The following is a 19,968-nucleotide window of genomic DNA, read 5'->3' on the forward strand; positions in this document are numbered from 1 at the left end:
ACTCATTCATTTGCCAACTCTGTTCTGCATGAATCAATTCATCATTTCATCTAAGAAATGTTTTATTTTGTATGATAACAGACCAGAACCCACAGATATTCAGGTCACTGTCGCACAGAGGAAAGAAAAGCAGCAAACAGTCACATTTGTGAACCTGTAAGAACATTTTTTTTGTCTTTAAAATGACTGAAACTGATTAACTGACTCTAAAGATTAACATTTTGGTGACTGGTTAATCGACCAGTCACCAAACGTATCCAGTATTCAAACATACACAACAAAGGAAAGCAAAATTCTGATGAAACCAAACAATTAATCAAGTGATCAATAAAATAATCTGAAGGATGAATGGATCATTAAGATAACTATCAGCTGAAACTATGTCATATACACACGTCTTGTCCTTCATGTAAACGTCTGAGTGACGGCTCAGATACAGACTGAGAACATCGTTAGCACCTGACCGTGCAGACACATGATGAAACCATGAAGTTATGTCACATCTTACTGAGATAATCTCACATCTGATCTTAACTGTGGGAGAATCTGAAGTTTACCATCTAAACTGCTGATCACTGATAAAAGAAATGTGTTCCAGGATGTGTGATCAGCGTTGCTCTGCTCTGTGCAGGGGACACTGATGCTAACTGATGGTTTGGATCTGTCCACAGTCTCTGAGCCAACATACTTACAGACCTGATTCACATGTTAATGTCAGGTCTGAACAGTCTGATGTCACAGTACCTGTTCCATGGTGACACCAGTCAAAATAAGGCAGAAGACCATGGATTCTGACAATACTTCCCAACTGTATGTATCAATAATTCTTTGTGATATAATTTAGAACTGTTAGTTGATTAACTGCTTAGTTGATCAACAGAAAATTAATCAGCAGCTATTTTGATGATCAATTAATCATTTGGATCACTTTGATGGTAAACTCCGGCTCCAGTTTCTGAGAGGTGACGTTTTCATGCTTTTCTCCGTTTGATGTCTTTGTAAACTGAATGTCTTTGGCTTGTGGACTGATGATTGGATGAAACGTGCCGTGTCACCTTTGGATGAAGTGCAATTTTCACTATTTTTAACATTTTATTGACAAAATTAAAAACCTAGTAACTGAAAAAATAATTATAATTAATAAATAAAGGAAAATAATAATTTCCTTAATATAATCTATCAATTAATGTGACCTGGATCCTGATGAGTATCAGAAAACTGATGGGTAGGTTTACCTAAATTAGTGAATTTCCCTTAGGGATGAATAAAGTATCGATCCACCTATGTAACAAAAACATTAATTGAAGTTCTGGCTAAAATGAGCACCTAGCTAATGTGGCTAGCAGTCATGATAATAATAATAACAATAATAATAATAATAAACGGGAATAACACATAATATCTCCATAAAAACCAAATAAAAAGCCTCCTGCAGCACAGTCCACTGTCACTCTGGTAACTTCAGATAAAATGTATGTTTCCCAACAACCTTGAATTCTGGAAATGAAATGACTTGAGATCCTATTAACAGTGATGTTTATTATCTGATAATCTGGCTATTTTTCCAATTGGTCGATTCATTGTTTTGTCTGTAAAGTCTTAAAAAATAGAAATAAATGCCCTTTATAATTTCCCACAGGCCATGGCCTTCTATCATCTAACCAAGAATCTAAATCTTTCACTTTACTGTGACATGGGACCAAGAAACGCATCAGATCCAGACATTCATATCACATTTTGCTTAAAAACTAAATCAATTAATCGATTATCTAGTTACAGATTAATATTCTCTGATGAGCAGTTGATTATTGGACTGATCGTTGCAACTTTATTTAAGGACTCTTATTTAAGCACTCCTTCTCGGCTGTTTTTGAAGGCGCAGATTTAAAACTTTTTAAAACCTGCGAGAATAATGAAGATGCGCATCTGGCACCACTTGGAGCTGCTAACGGCTAACAGCTAGCGCAGTAACAGTAACCTACATTTAGCCCATGCAACCAAACACAGGACACCTGCGCACGTTTAGAAACGATGTGCGCGTTGTTAATTAAAGAACAACATTTGTGAAATGACACGCGATGCCTCCACACCCCAAGGTATCTAAAAGGTAACGATACGGTTGCTAACATGTTAGCAGGCTAGCTGTCCGCTCGCCCCCTGCAGTATGCTTCCTCTTTCATTATCTCTGTAGTCCACAAAACACCCCGCCCGGGCAGGTGTGGGACAGTAAACACCTGGTTAATAATGGAGGTATCAAACTGCAGGTGCTCACCTCTTCGTATCAGGTCGCATGCTCCTCGGTCGCTCATTAGAAATAATAGTAGCCAACAGTTAGCCAGCGTTAGCTTCGGTGCAGCGCAGCTAGCCGTCCGCTTCCTTGTTCCTTTCTCCGCCAGGCTGCTGTTAGCTGCGGGCTGCTTCACACGCGTCCCATCGTGGCAGCCCCTGGTGCTCTGGCTAGCTCCCGGGCTAACCGAACGGACCCGCTGTGGGTTTAATGACTCGATTACCAAACTGATCGATATCGATAAGTGAAGGGCGCAGTGAGTCGTGCCCATTCACTGCTCTTTCTCTCTCTCTCTCTCTCTCTCTCTCTCCCCCCCCCTCTCTCTCTCTCTCTCTCTCTCTCTGTGAGTCTACCTCGCTCTCCCTCCTCTGCACGTTACAACGTGTTCCTCTCCTCTCCTTCCCGGGGGGGTTCAGCGCACCTCAAACCGCTCACTGTACCGGAGGAGCAGGGTTTTTAATCCACTCTGGGTGATAACCCTCCGCAGGATGTAGGGCCCGCAGATCACCGCATGAATGTGCTGTTGTGGATAACGAGCAGCGCGCGGCTATTGTTCTCCGTGTCTATTGTGTGGCGGCAGGCTGCGGGACTGTGCGGGATTGTGGTTCAGTGTTGTGAGTCAGCTGGTCTGCCGTGACACGTTAGCCCCCCCTCCCGCAGCCCCCCCTCCCGCACTCATTACATCACACAGGTGAGCACAGATAACGCGCTCCGTTTTTACCTCGGAGGAAGAGGAGGAGAGAAAAAATAAATAAATAAGTGTAGTAAATAAAATATGGGCAGTGAAAACATGCACGTCCTGCCTCCGCGTGTTTACGTCACGAAACGTCGGATGTAGAAACACTTTGGGACTTGTAGTTTTTACCATAATACGGAACTGATTTTTATTTTCAAGTTTCATTGCAAGTCATTACAGATTTCTGTCAGCGTGCTGTTACCACCGGTCACGATTCATAAATAGGACACTGTAAGTCACAGTAAGACAGACAAGACATAATAAGACAAATATGATATTCTCTACCTGTGTGGTAAAACACCTGTGACATACATAACTATAGTGAAAACAGTGAAAATGTGGACTTAACTTTCCAAGTCAATGTAATGAGACACTAAGAAGATACATAAAGTTATGAGAGTTATGAGTATGAGAAACTTTCATTTTGGTTCATGGGAACCAAACGTTTTTGACAGGAGTCAGATGTCAGTCAGTTTTTTATTTAGTTTTGTTTTTTGAAAGAGTTTCATTCATGAGTGTTTCACAGGGAACATGAACAACATGAACGTGTGTGGAAATTCTCCTATAATTTTAATTTAGTAAGTCAACAAGGCCTTCCTCAATCTGTGTTCTTGTCTGGTCATCTCAGCAGCTTTCAGTCAGAATCCATGGTCATCATCCTGGGGAGGATTCTTTGGCTCTGATATCTCTAAAGAGTTTTATAAATTAATTAACTCCCTCTGGAAGATAAAGATGAATCTAATATTTGGTTTGAGGGTAAAGTGAAGCGTCACGTTTATCCATGTCGTAGAGCTTTGTGGTTAATTCATTTCAATAATTCAAAAGTGAAACTCATATATTACATGGATTCATTACACACATAGTGAAATATTTCAAGCCTTTATTTATTTTAATCTTGCCTGCATTGTTGGATCTCGCTTCTCTCATCTTTCACCTGACCTGAACCCCATAAATTCTCTGTGGGGTTCAGGTCAGGTCAGTTTGCTGGCCAATCAAGCACAGTAATCCCATGGTCATTAAACCAGGTCTTGGTACCTTCAGCAGTGTGAGCAGGTGCCGGGTCCTGCTGGAAAAAGAAATCAGATCAGAATCAGAATCAGATTGCGACAGTTGTAGCCCATGTCCTGGATACGTCTGTTGGTGGCTCTTGATGCACTGACTCCAGTCTCAGTCCACTCCTTGTGAAGCTCCCCCACATTTTTGAATGGCCTTTGCTTGACAATCCTCTCATGGCTGCAGTTAGCCCTGCAGCTCCTGCACCTCAAAATTAATCAAAATCCAAATTAAAACAAAGTTAATTAAATAAACAAAGTTAAGTTTAATTTTTACACGTCCCTTTGGACTTGAATTCACCAACTTCGAACTCCCACATCCAGATTTGGTTGTGGCAAATCTTTGTTTTGACAAAGGACTTTTGAATTCTGTTTTTATCTTTCAGGTTTAATCTATAATCTCACAGACACTTCAGTCTTCACGTTTAAATTTTTTTTCCTGGCAGCAATTGGCCTCCATACACTACAAAACAGTTTGGTTTATTTTAACGTTATCTATATAATTGTTTGATATTCTTATAACAGTAACACACACTACATACTGACAGTCAGGGCTCCCTCCCCCCGTCCTCCCCCCTCCGTCCTCCCCCCTCCGTCCTCCCCCCTCCTCTGCCCGGCCTCCCTGCTAGCTAACAGGCTAGGCTAGCTTGGCAGCTAGTAGCTCTCCTCAGTGTAATTAGTTGAGACGCACCGGCTCCATCCACATTACGGTGTCGTTAGACCGAAGCAACCCTTCTTAAACTTACATCCAGACCGCGTACACCGCAGGGACATACAGTACCGGCGTCCAGTGACCAAACAACTGAAGATGATTAAGCTTTTTTCTCTGAAACAGCAGAAGAAAGACGAGGAATCTGCTGGAGGAAACAGAACAGGAGCCGGGGGTAAAAAAGCCAGTGCGGCCCAGCTCCGAATACAGAAAGGTAGGTTAGTTACCGATACCACTGCCCGGTTAGCTGGACGACTAGCTGGTTGACTAGTTACCAGGAAACCACTGGGTGACACCCATCTACCCCCCTCGGTGTACATGAAACATAAAAACACAGAGTGAAAGCGGGTGTTATTATAGCTCAGTGATGCTAACGGCCAGCGCGCTAACTTTAGCCTGGGCTGTTGTGAGCTAACAGCGGCTAGCTTGTGCTATATTTGAAAACGAAACGCAGACAGACAGAAGCTAACTCCATCTGATGGTTAGTCTGTTAGCACACAGCTAACACTAAACAACACTGAATCCACAACACATGGCGAGCTGCTAACTGCTAACCACTTCACATTAACAGCCTCTGAGAGCCATCACATCTCTGATGCTAACCAGTTAACTTGCTGTGTCAGCCCTCAGGTTAACTGTCCAAACGGTGTCGTTCTACCTGGTTAGGTGTAACAGTGACTGGCAGGTAACCTGGTAGTTTCAGTGTCAGCAAATCGCTTTCTCTCTTTAAGACGTTCAACGTTTCACTGATTAATGAAAACAAAATGAGTTTTTCTTCTCATCCTGAATCTTACACATTATTAACACCTAAGGACAATAAACTACACACCTGTAAACAGACTTGATGACAGATCTGACAGGTAGAGTTTAGTCCTGAGGAGTGTCAGGTGATACAGCGGCTGACAAGAAGTATCCCAATCAGATCCTCGTGAAATTAGGCCAGTTTTCAGTTGAGTCTTTTGGATGGAGAACAGATGTAAATTCACTGCCCTGTTTTTAAACTGTATTTGTTCACATTCTGGAAACTTAGTACGTCAGTCTCACTCTTAAAAACAGGAGAATTCTCAATGAAGTTCTGCAGCCGCCGCCTCTGATTTCTGAGTGGATTTCAGGAGGTTTACTCTGGAGGGACACCAGAGGTGATGATATCCTCAGGAAGTGAAGTCACACTGAATCATGTCATCAGTCAACATGTTTCACGTCTCTGTGTTCAGATCTGACTGAGCTACCACTGATTTTTGACACAACTTGCAGCAGTATGTCTTCTGCTGCTGCTGCATCCATTGATCATGTTGATCAGCAGCTACACTAGAATAAATAACTTCCTGTTGTCTGAACCTCAAACTTCCTTCAAACCCAGTCCAGTGACACATCAAAGTTTATTCAGACGAGACGACCACAACCTCATGGACATATGTTTAATCTCAGCTCTGTGACGTTTCACTCAGCCTAGGGCTGCAACTAATAATTACTGTCATTATCCGTTTTCAGATATATGTAATTTATATATACACACACACACACTGATATCCATAGATATTCTGCTGGCTGCACCAATGTCTCAGTTAATCAACCAAAAGAAAATGAATCAGCAAACTGTTCTGATAATTGACACTTTTTCTTTTACATGATACATGACAGTAAATAAAATGAGTCTGTGCTGTGGACAACAGATCAATCAATCATGAAAATAATTGAAAATGAACAATGTGAAGTTATTTACACACCATATGTTATTTCTAATATTGATCAACAGTAAACTGTACTGTTACATAAATCTTTCACCACTGACTCTAACGGATCGTTGTTGTTATTGGGTTTCAGACATCAATGAGTTGAACCTGCCAAAGACGTGTGAGATCAACTTCCCTGATGACGATGACCTCCTCAACTTCAGACTCATCATCTCACCAGACGAGGTGTGTTTGACCACTTCCTGTCCAGAGGACATGGTTCTCCTGCAGCTGGTTATTCCACTTTATTCCAGCTCTGGCCTTGTGATGGATGCAACTACCAAAAGAAATGAATTAATTAGATTAATATGAATTTGTACTTTTGCACTGTGTAAGGTAAGGCCCGTTTATTTGTTACATCAAAGCAGGAAACCAACAGGAGTAAATCTGGTCTCTGACACACAGGAAGCCTGTGTAAACACCTGAGAACTGGACTGATGTGGTCTCTCCTGGTCTTAGTGAGGACTGTGAAGACAGCGTTACAGTAATCAGGTGTCCTAATGATAAACTGGACAAGTTCCTCTGAGTGCTGTAAGATTTCTCTCTGTTTGTCTCTCAGGGTTTTTACAAAGGAGGAAAGTTTGTCTTCAGTTTTAAGGTGAGAAACATCCGTCCCCTGTCCCCTGTCTCCTGTCCCCTGTCCCCTGTCTTACATTCTCTCTGTCTTTCATCTTGTTCTGTATTTTGTCCTCGGTGAATACTGAGGCGCTCACACAGCACATACATATTTAATTTACTTGCAGCAGAACAAACAAACTAAAGCTGATTTTTAATCTACACAGTGTGATGAGATATTACATCATTATTTTCCTTTGAGTAATTTATGGATTTGATCTTTTTATAAAATCGATCCATTTTAAATCCTCAGGATTCATAGATTAACATCTTTCCATCTTTACCTTTATTTAAACGTGACGTGTAATTTCCTGTGTTTATTAATATTAGTTGTAAATTTTCCAGTGGATTTGAATCAGATGTCTCCTGCTAATGTCTGTCGTTTAACAAACAGCATCGGTAGCTTGAACATTTCTCCAGTCTTCTTCTCCCTCTGTGTGTGTGTTGGTGGTAAAGTGGCAGCACAGTGTGGAAACAAAGCCAGCAGGAGAAAAGGATGGTTTAAAAAACATATGGGCCTGTGAGGACATGTTGGACATGCTGGACATGCTGGAAATCAGGCTTGCACCATGTGAGTCATTTTACAGTGAGCTGTGTCCCCTTCAGTCATAGAAATGTGTGTGTGTGTGTGTGTGTGTGTGTGTTTCAGGTAGGACAGGGTTACCCCCACGACCCCCCCAAGGTAAAGTGCGAGACAATGGTGTATCACCCCAACATCGACCTGGAAGGAAACGTCTGCCTAAATATCTTAAGGTGTGTGCACGACTTTAATGATCAGTGAGAGCAGTTTGACCCTCACTGACGTTTGCTGCTCATTAACAGTCCGACGCTGTTGAACCGTAGCTGTATCTGTTCTTTAATGTGGAATCCCAGTGACAGAGCGAGGTTCTCCGGTTCTCCGGTTCTCCACTCGCTAACAGCACTGACTGTTTTGAACTTTGTCTCATTGTCTCCACAGAGAGGACTGGAAGCCTGTGCTGACAATAAACTCCATCATCTACGGTCTACAGTATCTATTTCTAGTGAGTTTGATAAACTGCTGCGTCACTGATTCACTCAGCTGGTTCTGGTTGGTGGTTTTTAAAAATCTGATCTGATCAGTTGTTCTATAAAAATCAGGTTCTAACTGAGCTCAAACCCAGTTTTGTGTTTCTGTACTGACACTGACTGATAGCAGATGATCTTCATCAGCAGATGATCTTCATCAGCAGATGCACCTCAGTCATCACTCATCGCCTTCAGCATCTTTATAGCCAGATGAGAAGTCTATGAGAGACGGTTAGACAGAGACAGAGATCAGAAAAAACAGGTTCTGTTTTTTGATTATTTTACTTGATAACGTGAATAATCAGCTGCCCCCCCCCCCCCCCCTCCTCCACCCCTCCCCCCCTCATCCTCACCCTGCAGGAGCCTAACCCTGAGGATCCGTTGAACAAGGAGGCAGCAGAGGTTCTCCAGACGAACCGGCGGCTCTTTGAGCAGAACGTCCATCGCTCTCTGAGGGGCGGCTACGTGGGCGCCACCTACTTCGAGAGGTGTCTTAAATAACTCGGCGTCCCATGATCCTTGAACCCCCCATCCCCACCCTTCCCCCTTCACTCCTCACCACCTCCTCCCCCTCTGCCTCACCCCTCTTCCCCCTTTTCCTCCTCAGTCCTGCTCGTTGGCAGAAGCAGGAAGTGCTGTGACAGGAAGCAGCATGCCAGAGGACATTTTTCTGTTTTAAAACAAAAGATGATGATGAAGAACCCCCTCAACCCACCCCCACCTCCCTTCCTCCTCCTCCACTTCCCTTCGTCTCCCCCTCCTCCCCCCTCCTTCTCCTCCCATATTTCTTTCTGTTTTACTTCCAAGACACAGCGTTGAACCGTTTACACGCCACAGGGGGACGCCGACACAACACACACCTGACTGGACTCAAAAAGATGGCCGACAGAGAACGGCGGCCAAGGAGGAGGAGGATGATGATGGTGATGATGATGATGGTGATAATGGTGATAATGATGATGAGAAGGGAGGACTGAGGGAGAGGGGGAGGGCAGGAGGAAGCAGATGTGGGTGGTTAGTGAATGTTGCTCAGGCGAGTCAATGATTCAGTGAACGCCACAGACGCTGCTGATGATGATGAGGATGATGATACCCAGATGTTTTTTTCTCTTTTTCAAATTTGCGTGTGGCACCTGGCATCGTACAGGTGTTCAGAAGGACACGCCCCCCCTCCCTCCTGCTGCCATTTGCTTGTTCGTTATACAAACTTCAGTCGGCAGCAAACTCCAAACTTACAAACTGAATTCAAGTCAAACAGCCTCTGTTCACCCAGGTTACTGCACTCGAGTCATCTGTTGCCCCGGCAACCTGACAGCGGCTATGGTAACCTGGCAACATGAGAGTGATGGGAAGTCACTGTTGACCACCAAGAAAATAGTTCCAAAACTCCATCGCACGTTTCTTTAAGGGAAGACTCCACGGCTGTAGATGTAATGATGTCAGAGCTAGAGGGAGTGGCCTGTCAGAGTGGGAGGGGTTTGAATGATTGTGGGTGGGGCTTACTGAGTGCAAGGGGCTGGTGAAAATGGGAGGAGTCTATGAGTTGCAACATGTGCACACGTGGTTTAAAAAGTAACCCAGAGTAAGACACTGGCAGTTTTCAGTCAGCCATGATGTCAGCGCTGGAGGGTACGATGATGTCAGCGCTGGAGGGAGGAGCTTGCAAGTTCGTGTTAATTTGTTTTTCACGAGGGGAGCTTTAAAAATTGTTCTCTAAGCTAGAGTTTGATGTAATGGTTCCCATGTAGAGGGAGGGGCTTGGGGATGGGAGGGGCTTGGTTGTGCAGGTGCAGATGCAGATGCACTGTAAAATGTCCGTCAAAGCAGATTTGTCCTTGAACTACAGGAACTCGAGATGGTGAAATGAAACCTGGTTGGCTGCAGTTGATCAGATGACACTTTTAATCAGCTGCAGGTTTACCAGGTGGGACAGGTGTGACAGGTGGTGGCAAATGACGCCAAGTGGAAATTTTTGGCATTCACCTGACAAGACTGAAGAAGTTCACATGTCAAAATTGATGAGTTTGGAGTTTGCTGCTATATTTCATGCACACACAGACACACACACACAGACAGCGTTGGGGGTGGAGCTACATGTCAGGTGGGCAGTGCTGTCGTGGGGGGCGGGGATGATCAGCGTGTTTGTTTGAAGGAGTGAAGGGTGGGAGGGGTTTATGGGGAAGGGGGAGGGGTTTGTTTTCACTGCAGGGTGGGATTGTAGGGTCGTTGTGGGCGGGGTTACAGCGGGGAGGGGCTTAAAATGTTACGATTCTATTGTGTATATTGAAACCCCAGCTGTTCACATTGACTGCAATATGATTTATGTTAAATAAAATATGAACTTGAATGATTATAACTATTGTGACGTCAGTTGATAAACAGCTGTGATCTGATTTTATCCACTACAGAGTCTCTGTCACTGAAAATGACAGTGTCCCCTGAGACAGTGTCCATGGACATGACTTTTGTCTGAGCGGCTGCTGCTGGTGTTACCAGCATCACGCTGCTGAATGTCAACCAAATATTCACGACAACAACAGATGAACTGCGAGCTTCTAACTTTCAGGTGTGATGAAATAAAGGTTTGTGAGACCTGTCAGCTGCCGGCCACACCAACAGTATAATTCATCTTTATACTCTGCATTAGCTCAGAGTTAAAAAAAAGGCGTTAAATTACTAATTCATTCATTCCTCTCATGGACGACATAAACACCACATTCATTCGAATGTGGTATTTATGAGGTTAATGTTCTTGTATGTAAATAAACAGGATTCAGTTTTTCACATGCTGAGTCTAATTGTAAAAAATGACAGTTGTGCTCATTACAGTTCAAAGTGACATACGTGTTTGATCCATCCAGCCAGAGGAAAACAAAGACTTTAACTTTCAAAAAACTTCAAAACTCAACTTCCAAACTTTCCTCATGGTTCAGTCACAGAACAAAGACGTGCTTGGTCATAGATCTGCAGTTCCTCCAATGGCCACTAGGTGCTGGAAATAATGGAAGCATATTTATGCCAAAATGAGAATAATATTCATTCTAAACAGTTATGAAATATTATGTCCAGACTTTGACTCTCCTGATTATTCTTACATCTCACTTGATGCAGATGTTTATCCCACAGTTACAGCTCAGTGCAGATGTTTACTGATGATGTCACTGTTTTGAATTAAAAAGACATCATTTTAGCTTCGAGGTTAACTTTGGAAAGTTTGATGTCAAACTTTGTTCTTTTCTCAAACAAATATCAGTTTTTATTTAATATTTCATGATCTGACAGTGTCACAGTATTTCACCATAAATTCACTCAACAAACTCACCATCTTTACACAGGTTCAGTGTTGTTTGATGAATGAAATATAACGAAGGCTTGTATTCACGCAGACTCTGCAGACAGGTGTACACACCTGCTCTGTCAGCATGCTAACACTTATCAGCTGAAGCGTCTTGTTTTTACATCCATCACAAAAAAAATCTGCTTAACAGAAACATTTTATTTTAACAAGATTCATTTCATGTTATGTCAAGATATTTTTAATGTTGTTAAACGTTCACAACATTTACACTTTCTATTACCCTCTCACAGCGACTGACAGAAAATTACTCAGCAACTATTTTGCAGATCAGTTAAATATTTCAGTCGTGTCCAAACCTCAGAGCTTCTCTCTGTCGTACATGGTCATAAACTTTTTAACTGCTGGTCTAACAGGCTGTGGGAGGTCACAGCAGCCACTTTATACACAAAACAATTCATCACTGATTAATCAACAGACTAACTGATCATGAAAACACTGATTAGTTGCAGCCTGATTTTTGACTTGATGATAAACTGAGGAAGGTGTTTCCTCTGTCACGCTGGCAGTAACACTCTGCCGCGTGTTTCCATGTCAACTAATCAGCTTCATGTGTGGGGACACAGTGTCTGTCCCAACCTTCGAGCTGTAGAGTTCAACAACCTTCACATCCCCTCTTTCTTTGTCCCTCATCTCTCCTCTCTCTCTCAGGTATGATCGTGTTGCCTTTGTCCCCTCTCTGTCCCTGGTCCCTGGTTGTCAGGCTAGGTGGTGCTGTGTGGTCATGAGGATCAGGGGGACCTCTTTGTCTCCAGTTCCCAAAAGAGGAAACATCTTCTCTGTGAACTCAGAGGATCCAGTGAAGCTGTAGATCTCTGAGCCTGACTTCACATTATAAAAAGACACCTGACCCTCCTCCACATCCAGGAAGACGCCCACCTGACGCAGCTTCTGAGGACTCTTCACCTGCAGGACGGATAGAAATGTAAACCGAGGGAAGTGTGAAGAGCTGCTGGTGAGACTTGATTCAAAGATTCAGAGAACAGGATGAAAACAAGACGCAGAAAATATCGACGACAGTCAACAGAAACTAAAGTCAGTGAAACTGCAGGTTCACTGAGGAACATAAACACATTATACTATAACTGAACATGAAACCAGAGCTGTGACTGGAGTTACTGGTCAGACCTTGGTAAGCGGCGGTGCTGTGAGAGCTCTCAGCTGGCTGCCGCTCCACCAGATGGCGTAGTATCCGTTGGAAGGACTCATGTCAAACAGACCTTTCCTCTGAGCCGACTCGCTGACCACGCCCAGCTTCCAGTCCTTATTCTCCCCAACGAACACCTGACACAGGTGAGACAACACACAGGTGTTACACTCCCCCTCCACCCTGGACCACGGTGTGTGACTGTGTGAGTGTGTGTGTGTGACTGTGTGTGTGTGTGTGTGTGTGTGTGTGTGTGTGTGTGTGTGTCTGACCTCCCAGTAGTGCCGCCCGGAGCCGTATCCCTCCTTCGCGCTGACGCAGGACCAGACGTCAAACCTGTGTGAACTGTTTCTGTAGAACTGCAGCTTCTCTCCTCGCTTCACCTGCTTCCTGTCCTCAGACAGGATCAGGAAGGGATACGCCGTCACCGGGTTCAGTGTCACATCCTCTGGAAACCATGTGGAAAGGAACAAGAGCACATGTACAGTTTGTCCTCGCGGGGGTGGGGTGGGGTCCAGAGGGAACATCATGGGGTCTGTCCCCTGTACGGTGGCTCTTTTAGGACATCTCACACTTTCATCAATTAGACTTTGTCAAACAGCACGATAGCTAAACCTCTCTTAAACTTAGCTCTCGTTAGCGCTGAGTGCTAATGTTGGCAGGCTAACATATGATTTGCATTTAGCCTGACCCACAGCTGCGTGTAGCAGAAGTGTGCTAAAGGTAGCATGTTAGCTTTCTGTTAGGAGCTACAGGTAAAAACCAATATGAGTGAATGTTAGTGTGCACAGAGTCCTTCACACAGCTGGGTGCAAATAAGAAGCTATGATAACGATTCCAAAATAAAAGTGTAAATGTTTCCATTGAGGGTGAAGACTCACCCATGTACACTCGAGCCTTTTTATGTCCTGGAACACAATAAACAGATTTTTGCCATCAAACACAAAAATATCACAAAGATGTTTAAAAAAAAAAGTCAGTCTGACACAGACCTGACACCGGTTTGATCCTCTTCATATCTACAGGGGGACAGGAAACCACAGTGAGTCCTTTCAAATTTAAAGTCCTCATTGCTGAAACAGTTTGTGGGTCTGTCTGTTCTTCCCTGAACAGCCCCTCACCTCTCAGAGACCACTGACTCTTCCTCAGACTGGCACTGCTTCCTCTCAGACTGAGCATGCTCTCAGCCGCCATCAAATCCCCGGACGAAACTGAAACACAGAACAAAGTTTGACACGCGTGTTTCACATGTTTCACATTTAGTCACTTTACTACCAGTGCTGGGGAGCACAGCTCACATTCATCAGTCCCAAACTAAACTCACAGGAGCCTCTGGATCCTCTGGACCGAACCGTCCCCATCCTGATGTCGTCCATCTTGTCCTTCACCTCGGTCAGAGAGCTCTTCACCTCCCCCAGCGCGAAGTGGAGGGAAAATTCAGAGTCCTCATCCACTTCGTTCTCCTGATCCTCAGCCAGAGGAGCGGTGGCCTCCTCAAAACTCTGAGGAGAGAGGATCATGGGTAAAGGAGGAAATCGTGTGTGACAGAACTTCCTTCATTCACTCATTCACTGCTCCCTCTATAACACACACTCAGCACCGAGCCCGTCTCTTTCATTGTCATTGACAGCTGTAGAGACGTGTGCGTGTGTGTGTGTGTGTGTGTGTGTGTGTGTGTGTGTGTGTGTGGGAACTACACAGAATAAACAAAATGGTGGACAGTAAAGTGCATTGTGTAGTGAGTGGCAAGTGATTTCACACAATAGCTCCTTGATTTTAGACAGAAGCAGCTAATCAAGCTAATGTTAGCTTCACTGGTTGACATGTATGATATTATGCTAACTGACTGATGCTAAAGCTAAATGTCCCAGGTCAGAGGTCACCAGCCGACCCACATAGAACACACTAAAGTAAAGAAACAGCATTGTTGTTGATCGTTGTTCACTGCAGGGTAGTTAGCGCTGGTAATACAGCACATTATCATACATTAAAATCAAATTTAAATGTTCTTCCTTAACATTCTTTGATTGCTAACTCTAGAAGTACACTGATGAATCCTCAGCACCGGATTTAAGCCCCACCCACAGGAACTCACCTGCAGGAAGCAGATGTGATCCTGACTGATGGCCTGAACCTCCAGTGTGGCCCTTCTGTCTATCAGCTGGCTAAGCTCCGCCTCCAGACGACTCACCAGCCCCTCCCCCTTTGACATCACGGCATCCAACTGGTTCTGGATCCCTCCCACCACCTGAGTGCGGATCCGGTCCAGGGACCTGGACACCTCATCCAGCAGGTGTTCGACCTCACCTCGCTCTCCGTCTGCGTAGTTCTGAGACAAAACGACAACAATATGATTATTGTTCAAATCTGTTTTTATCTGTGGAGTTTGATTAAAACAGCTTCACTGAATCTATAAATCCAGTCTGAAGCTGGAAACAGTTAAAATGGTGTCGGCTGAAGGTGAAGAAGAAATAAACAAACGGCAGAAACAGGAAATCAAACTTCACCAAATCAAACCAAACAGAAATCTTTACGAAACACTGCTGCGCTTTTATACGATCAATAGTTTTAAATAACAACGTAGAAGCAATTAACATGAACACATGAGGAACATGAACACATGAGGAATATGACAGGTGAAGTCAGTGGAAGACACCACCTGGGGTACGTGAGACCAGCAAGACACTTCAGCCCCATCTGGACTGTGTTAGTCCAGGATTGAACGTGACTGAACCAAAGTTCAGTCTCATCCGTGTTTTAAAACATACAAAGTTCACACAATGCAACACGTCTGACCTTGACTCCTTCCAGTTTCCTCTTCAGCTCGGTCACATGAACCTCCTTCTCTTTGATCCGGTTCAGGATCTCCTGCTCCGTCCTCGCTACCTGTTTCTGAACACACGTGTGAACACAACCATTGTGTTGGACCAGTCCTGCAGGATGTTCACTATAAGATCATATCTGTGTCCTTTCTACCTGTTTGCTGACTCTCTCCGTCTGGACAGAGACGGTTTTGTGTGTTCGATGTTCTTCCAGGACACAAATGGCACAGATGCAACGCTGACATGTGCGACAGTACACCTGGACAGGTAAACACATCAGCCGGTCAGAAAGGAAAACATTTGGTTATTTTAATATTATTGTTTGATTTTTGTCCCTCTGTCTGTCCAACATGTGTCCATCAGCCATCATGGCGTCAATTTTATTTTGCCTTCGTGATTCATGTGCTAACGTGTTAGCTGTTACCTGCAGGGGACAGGTGTGATTTCATAATGTGTTTTTCTACCTTTTGAATGAATGAGTCTATATTTATTAATGGATTCACGTCTTTAAACACGTGCCTGTGTGTCTGGACCCTTTGATAAACTGTCCCCATGCTGTCTGTCCTTCGAACCCTGAAAATAAGCTCTTTATCCAGGTGACAGTGGATTTCCTCTCACCTCCAGCAGGCGGCGATGTATGGCGCAGGTGCGGCCCCTGAGGGCCTCCTGGGGGTCCATCAGTGGGTGTTTGGAGTAGAACGCTGTGGTCTGATGCGGCTGCACATGCTCAGTACAGTATGAGGCCGTGCAGGTGAGACATGAGCTGACGGCAGGCTGTTTAACACCTGTACAGATGTCGCACCACACCACGTCCTCACCTGACACAGCCGCTGCCATCACAAACGGATTGGTGCTGCCGGTGTTTGGGATCATTGTCGCGGCGCCCAGTGTCCCTGGCGTCCCCGGGGTCCCGTTCCTGACCGGCATTGGTAACCCTGCAGATCCGTAACGCGCTAGTTTGTATTTATCTGCGATGAGAGCGAAGACTTTGTTGACGCTGAGCTGAGGACGTTCATCAAACTGGCGTTTACACAGAGGACAGGTACAGACCGGGCTGGACGCCCAGTAACCTCCAATACACGCCTGCAAAGACACAGAAGAAGAAGGAGGTTCTGGCAACCATGTCAACTGAACAGCGGAGCATCGCTCTGTCTCAGGTGTAGGATGGTTTCAACCTGTGCCGCCCAGATCAGGGTCACATGATCACTTTAACTGCACCTGTGGTTTACTCTGAGCCAGCTGCTGTGTAAACTGTAAACCTGCTGTACACCTGGTTTAACTGAGCCAGCAGGTTCAACACATCCAGGATTCCTCTGTGTTATCTGGCTTCTCTGAGCTGAACACTGAGCCTGGTCCTGGATCCACCTGCTGCATCCACCTGGATCATAAAGCAGGTTCTCACCTGGTTCAGTTCCCTCTGGGTTTACCTGCTCTGAGCTCGGTCATGTGACACAGGCTGAGCGTTAATTACAGGAAACATGAATAAAGTCCTGGTTCAGGGAGGAGGTGTCAGTGTCAGGTCCTCTGACCTGGGCCTCAGGTGTTTTGGTCCTGATGTTACCTGGCAGAAGTTGTGCCCACAGGGTGTAGAGACCGGTTCACTGAACAGGTCCAGACAGATGGAGCAGGTTAACTCCTGCTCTGAGAACAGATCTGGGGCCGCCGCCGCCTCCGCCATTATCATGCTGCTGCTACAGAACAGATCAGGGGAAACAGAGCACATCAGACCACATCAGACCACATCAGTCCACATCAGTCCACATCAGACCACATCAGTCCACATCAGTCCACATCAGACCACATCAGACCACATCAGACCACATCAGACCACATCAGTCCACATCAGTCCACATCAGACCACATCAGACCACATCAGACCACATCAGACCACATCAGTCCACATCAGACCACATCAGTCCACATCAGACCACATCAGACCACATCAGTCCACATCAGACCACATCAGTCCACATCAGTCCACATCAGACCACATCAGTCCACATCAGACCACATCAGTCCACATCAGTCCACATCAGACCACATCAGTCCACATCAGTCCACATCAGTCCACATCAGACCACATCAGTCCACATCAGTCCACATCAGACCACATCTCTTATTGATTTAATGTTTGTACATGAGGCTGAGCCACAGCATCTACAGGCCGAGCCCATGATCCAGTGACAGGACCATGAAACTCAGAGCAGCCACACGACTGATCCTTCTTTACAGACCCTGAGAGGAACCACCTGAGGAACCTGGTTATTGTTCATCTCATTAAAGTTAATGAAGTGATCAGAACTGAACGTGGATTCAACTTCAGACATGAAAACCCTGAAACTGCTGCAGAGACAGATGAAGCTGATCAACATGTGTTTCAGGTCTGACTTGGTTGGACTCTGAGAAGGGGGGCGGGGTCTGACTCTCACATCGACAGTAAACAGATAATAAATAACTAAATAAATGAAAGAAACAATCTGACAAAGCAACTCAGGATATTTTTACCTGAAAAACTTTGTTGTGAAAATGTTCAGTCACTTTTCACCTGTTGCATTAACTCACATGTAAAATCAGAGTCAGATACCGAAGGACCAGGTCAGACCACATTCCTCCGAACACACTGAAGCAAGACAAAAGCTAAAAACAACACATCAGGTGAGTCACCCAGCTGAAACACACATGGACGGACAGACAGGTATGAAGACAGGCAGGGACAGATGGGACAGTTTTTCTCTACCTGCCTGCAGCTTCCTCCCTGTGTTTCTGTAGGATGAGGATGATGACCACCTGTTCTGAACAGGTAGAGAGGGGGTGTGGCCACCTTACCTGTATGTAAGGTGTGCTCAGTGTCACAGTGTTCAGAGTGTGGACACATTTAAAGACACGTGTGTCCGAGTCACGTTAAACCTGAACCATAAATCACCTGCATTAAAAACCACAATGAAGCTGTGACAACAAACAGCTCATCACAGCTGATCCTCCATTTCAGAGGAGATTCACTTTCTCTCACTGGATCAGATCAATGTGTTTCAGGTCTCACTGGATCAGGACTCTGAGAAGGGGGACAGTTTTATCTTTGAATCATGTCCCTCCTCCCTCTGCAGGGCGGGACGTGGCAGGAACCTGTGATTGATATATGCAAACATACACACCTGAACATGCAGGTGGAGTGGTAAAGAAGCAGGACTCCTGCGACAGACGCTGCGTCTCCACACAAACAGCTGCGGCTCCTGTTTTTCACTCGTGTTCAATTCACGTGTTTTCAGGACAAAACGAACAGTAAATAAAAACATGGACTTTTTAGCGTGACAGACGTGTTTAACCCACGAACGCCTCCGAAACTCACTCACTAACTCTGCACTTTGAACTCAGCTGAACTACACAGAGCTGTTTCCTGGACTCTGCTTTCTGCTTTGTATTTCTAGCATTTCCCAGTCTTTATGCTAAGCTAGGCTAGGCTTGGCTAGGCTAGGCTAGGCTAGGCTAGGCTAACTACATCCTGACTCCAGGTCTGTACTGAACTCAGAGACTGATCCACCTGAATCTGCCTGTCAAAGAACAGAACAAGCCTCAGAGAACACACTGACACATCATCACAGGTGAGGAGGCATCACAGGTGTACTGATCTGACTGATCATTCACTGCAAACACTACAAACCAAAAATCACTGAGTTTCACATCTAGTTTCAAAGTTTTTCTCAAACCAAGAAGCAGAGAGCTTCACCTGTTCTCAGGTGTTCGGATGTTTGTGGAGCAGATTTTTAATTTGTTGAAACCAAACAAAAAAAAAAACACAGATCACTGATTAAAATCTGAGAAAAATAACTGAACAACTTTTCCTGGAAAAACTCGTTTGTTTTTTCTGTTAAAACTAAAATTCAGTTTCTACACAAACACACAAAGTTTCAGAAACTGACAATGAATTTGACAAAGTTTTAAAGAATGAAGCAGCAGCAGCTTCTTACCTGTCTCTCACTGAGTCCAGGTGTTTCTGTTGGAAATCCTGAAACTCAGGTTACTGCCAGTCTGTGATGTCATCAGTGGGCGGGGTCTCACTCACTCATGATGGCAGGTACAGAAAGTTGTCAGGTGAGTTTGGGACGTGGAGGTGATCCGTTTCCCTCCTGATTTATTCCAGTAATTTCTAATTCAGTGAAACATTGTACATCAGCTTGTGTTGAACCAAACTCCGTGTCCTCGGTGTCCTCTGTGTCCCCGGAACATTTCATTCCTACAGGAAGTTAACGGGTCCCCCTGACAGCAGCACCAGTCTGACTCTTGAGTAAAACGAATTTCATTTGAATTTCCTGTGTTTTTATGCTGACGTGTCACAGAGGAAACTCGGCGGCTGATGCCTTGCTCAGGAGCAGCAGGTCAGGACGATCGAACAGGACCGACGACATTCCTGCTGCACAGTGTGTGTTCGTGTGTGTGACGAGCTGAGCGTGGGTGAAGGTGTGTGAAG

The 19,968-nt window shown here is 44.8% G+C and overlaps 3 protein-coding genes across 5 annotated transcripts in view; 1 reads left to right on the plus strand and 2 right to left on the minus strand.

Annotated features, from left to right (window-relative positions):
• The window catches only part of zgc:158376 (uncharacterized protein LOC100101643 homolog), a 15,806-nt gene extending 12,923 nt beyond the window's left edge, over positions 1–2,883 (minus strand). The window contains 1 exon segment of the mRNA XM_041062375.1: positions 2,273–2,883. The gene's annotated coding sequence lies outside the window, so the exon portion shown is untranslated.
• A 1,839-nt stretch (positions 2,884–4,722) lies between these two features.
• Positions 4,723–8,874, plus strand: ube2m (ubiquitin conjugating enzyme E2 M). Its single transcript, XM_041061860.1, has 6 exons — positions 4,723–4,998; positions 6,609–6,703; positions 7,077–7,115; positions 7,782–7,885; positions 8,091–8,154; positions 8,540–8,874. Exons 1-6 carry the CDS (start codon positions 4,884–4,886, stop codon positions 8,678–8,680), a joined length of 558 nt encoding a protein of 185 aa, XP_040917794.1. The 5' UTR covers positions 4,723–4,883; the 3' UTR covers positions 8,681–8,874.
• Positions 8,875–10,950: 2,076 nt separating this feature from the next.
• LOC121198037 (E3 ubiquitin-protein ligase TRIM39) lies at positions 10,951–19,800 on the minus strand. Of its 3 annotated transcripts, none has more exons than XM_041061856.1 (13): positions 19,469–19,800; positions 17,065–17,194; positions 16,122–16,586; positions 15,658–15,762; positions 15,478–15,573; positions 14,777–15,010; positions 14,006–14,183; positions 13,803–13,892; positions 13,674–13,700; positions 13,563–13,589; positions 12,954–13,129; positions 12,663–12,818; positions 10,951–12,440 (listed from the first exon to the last, which is right to left on the minus strand). In XM_041061856.1, the coding sequence occupies exons 2-13, from the start codon at positions 17,185–17,187 to the stop codon at positions 12,234–12,236; spliced, it is 1,884 nt and encodes a 627-aa protein (XP_040917790.1). In that variant the 5' UTR covers positions 17,188–17,194; positions 19,469–19,800; the 3' UTR covers positions 10,951–12,233. The 3 variants fall into 3 exon arrangements, with proteins under 3 accessions (XP_040917790.1, XP_040917789.1, XP_040917791.1); XM_041061855.1 differs by lacking the exon at positions 19,469–19,800 and adding an exon at positions 18,656–19,182; XM_041061857.1 differs by lacking the exon at positions 19,469–19,800 and adding an exon at positions 18,066–18,087.
• Between the last annotated feature and the right edge of the window lie 168 nt (positions 19,801–19,968).

Source organism: Toxotes jaculatrix, chromosome 18, assembly GCF_017976425.1.
Source record: "Toxotes jaculatrix isolate fToxJac2 chromosome 18, fToxJac2.pri, whole genome shotgun sequence".
Lineage (NCBI taxonomy): Eukaryota > Metazoa > Chordata > Actinopteri > Toxotidae > Toxotes > Toxotes jaculatrix.